The 3,326-nt window shown below is 51.1% G+C and overlaps 1 protein-coding gene across 1 annotated transcript in view; it reads right to left on the bottom strand.

Moving 5' to 3' along the window:
- COQ8B (coenzyme Q8B) overlaps nt 1-3,326 on the bottom strand; it is a 16,215-nt gene that overhangs the window by 4,175 nt on the left and 8,714 nt on the right. Inside the window, exons 10-11 of the mRNA XM_077773614.1 lie at nt 2,539-2,707; nt 2,298-2,405 (exon numbers count right to left, since the gene is read on the bottom strand). Of these exons, the coding sequence (XP_077629740.1) occupies nt 2,298-2,405; nt 2,539-2,707 (277 nt within the window). The remainder of the gene's footprint in view (nt 1-2,297; nt 2,406-2,538; nt 2,708-3,326) is intronic.

Here is a 3,326-nt window from a genome sequence, read left to right as displayed (position 1 = left end):
CTCCCACACCCTGCCCTCCTGTCAGAGTTCGGCCTGGTCCACGCTTCCCATCCACCTCTGTGTGAAAACTGAAGGGGCCTGGCTTTTATATTTCTGGTCCTACTTATTTTTATAATAATAGGTTTTAGGCATAGAAAGAAATCTGAAGAATAAATATGTGGAGAAGTAAAAAGAACACCCACAAATCCCAGCACCCAGTTTAAAATATTAAATGCCTCCCATGGACCCCAGCCTGTCCTGTCCCCATCTCTCCTCCAGGGTCACCCCTTTCCTGAAATTATTATTACCAAATTATTATTTCCTAAAATTCCCACGTATGAATTTCTACATTCTCTACATATGTGTGCACCTGTGAACAATAAATAGTACTGTTTTGCGTGTTTCAGAACTTCATATGGGTGGCTCAGTTGGTTGAGCCTCCAACTCTTGGTTTTGGCTCAGGTCGTGATCTCACAGTTTGTGAGTTCGAGCCTTATGTCCGGCTCTGTGCTAGCAGCACAGAGCCTGCTTGGGATTCTCTGCACACACACCCCTACCCCCCGACCTCTCCCTTTCTCGCTCTCTCTCTTTCTCTCAGAATAAACACTTGTTAAAAACTTCATATAAAGGGTATTCATGATAGATATCCTGCAGCTTATTCTTTGTGCCCAACATGGTTTTGCAATTTATCCCCGTTGCTATGTGCAACTCGAGCTCGTTCATTTTTTTCACTACTGTGTAAGGACTTCGTTGTGTGACTATACCACAATGCATTTATCTGGCTGATGGACACCATGGTTGTTTCTGGGTTTTGCTATTAAACACAGTGCCCTGTGGACACATGTGTAAGAGTTTCTCTAGGGCAGTGGAGTTCACACTATTGTTCACAACCCACAGTAAGAAATACCGATTATACTGGACACCAGTGCCTGTGAATACACAAATATGAGGTCAGACAAAACCATCCTGAAATAATATGGATCCCTCTCAGCTGCGACACACTCATATTTTCTATTCTATGGCTTTAAAACAAAAAGTGCTGTTAGGGGCACCTGGGTAGCTCAGTTGGTGAAGCATCCAATTCTTGGTTTCAGCTCAGGTCATGATCTCACGGTTGTGGGGCTGAACTCTATGTTGGGCTCTAAGCTGGGCATGGAGCCTGCTTGCAATTTTCTCTTACCCCCTGCCCCACCCCACTTGTTCTCTCTCCTCTCTCTCTCTCAAAAAAATAAAGATGTTGAAACCCAATAAATTGAAGTCAGGACTCCTGTCACACCCCCTTACCCAGAGTTAGAAAAATATTTCCAAGCAGTTTGAGCCTAGGAGGAATACAGGATATCTGTGCATTTAGGGGGGAGGAGGTGGCAAGGGACTGAGGCTGGAGACTCAGTGGGGCCACATGGCACTCAGCAGAGGGCTCAGACTTGATCCTGAGGCGGCTGGCGAGCCGCAGAAGGGACAGCTTGGCCAGATTTGATTTAGAAAGATCCCTTCGGGGACGGAATGGGTACAGATCACTTTGGTGAGCCATTTGGCAGCCAGCCACGCTGAGTCCTTCAGTCCAAACCCTCACCCCAGGCCTTTGGCCACCCTGTGTCCTCTGGCAGGAATGCTCTTCCCTGCTCTTCAGGTGGCCGTCCCCTTCTCATCTTTCTGGTTTCGGCTAGAGTGGCACTGCCTTTGAGAAGCCTTCCTCGACCTGGCCTACCCCGTGCTGAGTCAGCCCACTTTCCCTGGCTTCCCACAGCCCGCTGTGCTTCCTCATCATGGTCCTGACTACTTGGTCATCATTGTCCGGTCACGGGTCCCTCCACTGCTCTGGGAACTCTGAGAAGGGCAAGGGTCAAGGCTGTCTTGGGATCACCGTCAAGAGGCAGCAGGTGCTCAGTGTGTTGTTCCAAATGAATGACAAGTGTGGTAGTGATGATGAACTACCTTCCAAAAGCTGTGCCACTAGGGCACCACGGTCTGGCGGAGATTCCGTTTCCCAGCAGCCCTTGGACCTAGACAGGCTGTTATGACCGGTTCTTATCAATGGAATGGGACCAGGAATGATGTGTCACTTCTGGCCAAGGCAGTGAGGCAGGGTGCTACCCTCTTCTCTTTCCCCTTTCACTGGAAGGAGGGCATTGCAAGGCCCAAGGGCACGACACAGTCACAGAGGGGAAGGTCCCTGGAGCCCTGAATCACCAGGCAGAGGAGGGCCGCTCCAGCCTGCTGTGTGGCTAATAACTACTATTGTGTTGAGCGACTGAAATGATCGGGAGCTATGTGTTACAGCAGCTAACGGACCTTGAGCCACATCATAGGGAACCAACCTGGTGGCTGGAGGCATCATACAGGAAGTTGGCCCAGTTGGGGTCCGTCTGCATGAATCGGAACTCAAACAGCTCCCGCAGACACAGTCTCAGGAGCTGGAAGCAGATCTGCAGTGGGGAGGAGTCACAGACACCGCAGAGTCACCCCTGTCCCACTCTTTCTGCCCCGGAGAGGGACCACAGGCCTAGCCAGCCCTGCCCCGGGGCAGTGCCCTCCCTACTGTCCCTGAAGACCACATACCTGGTTCCGGATGTCCTGGCTTAGGCCCTGGCACTGGTCCAGGGGGATCCCTCCAGCCAGTTCCATGCCCAGCACCCGCGTTGTGCACAGCTCCTCAATCACAGCTGGCACTCGGAAGAAGGGGTCATCTGCCAACAAGTGCCTGGAGCAGAAGAGAGGGGAAGGGACGGGACTTCATCCTTCAGGCCCCTGTGGCCCAGCTCGAGGCCTCCTCCTCCTTCTCCGAGACTTGCTCCATGAACGGCCTATGTCTTGCCTTCCCTCCTGCCCCCCTCTTGCCTGTCTGTCCTAAGTGATGGCCAATACCTGGCCAAACCGACGTTCACTCAAGACATTTCATTCATTCGCTCATTCACCAAATACCTCCCCAGTGCCTACTCTGTGTCTACCCCTAAGCTAAGTGCTGCTGGAGTCCTTACATTTCCGGTTGCCCCAGGATGAGCTCAAGGCACTAAGCTCGAAGAGCATTAGTTCTTCATCAATTTATTAACTAACCAATGCAAAAAAGAGTCGCTGATATACAAATCCCCAAGTCCACGGCGATACTCATTGGCAAGTCCTTGGGGTCATTACTCTGAATGCGGGTTAATACTCTGACTCCTTCTTGGTATGTGTCCCTGTGCTGGACGAGGCTGGGTGACAGAGCGGTGGATGAACTCGGGGCCTGCCCCCTAGACACCAGAGACCACATTCTAACAAATATACAAACAGGCCGATAATCGGCTGAGATAAGTGTATCGGTGGAAGATTTGGGAGGCAAAGATTACGAGCAAGACTTGTGGTTGGGA

The sequence above is a fragment of the Crocuta crocuta genome, unplaced genomic scaffold (assembly GCF_008692635.1).
Source record: "Crocuta crocuta isolate KB4526 unplaced genomic scaffold, BGI_CrCroc_1.0 scaffold267, whole genome shotgun sequence".
Taxonomy (NCBI): Eukaryota; Metazoa; Chordata; class Mammalia; order Carnivora; family Hyaenidae; genus Crocuta; species Crocuta crocuta.
This window is presented reverse-complemented; position numbering and strand designations above follow the sequence as displayed.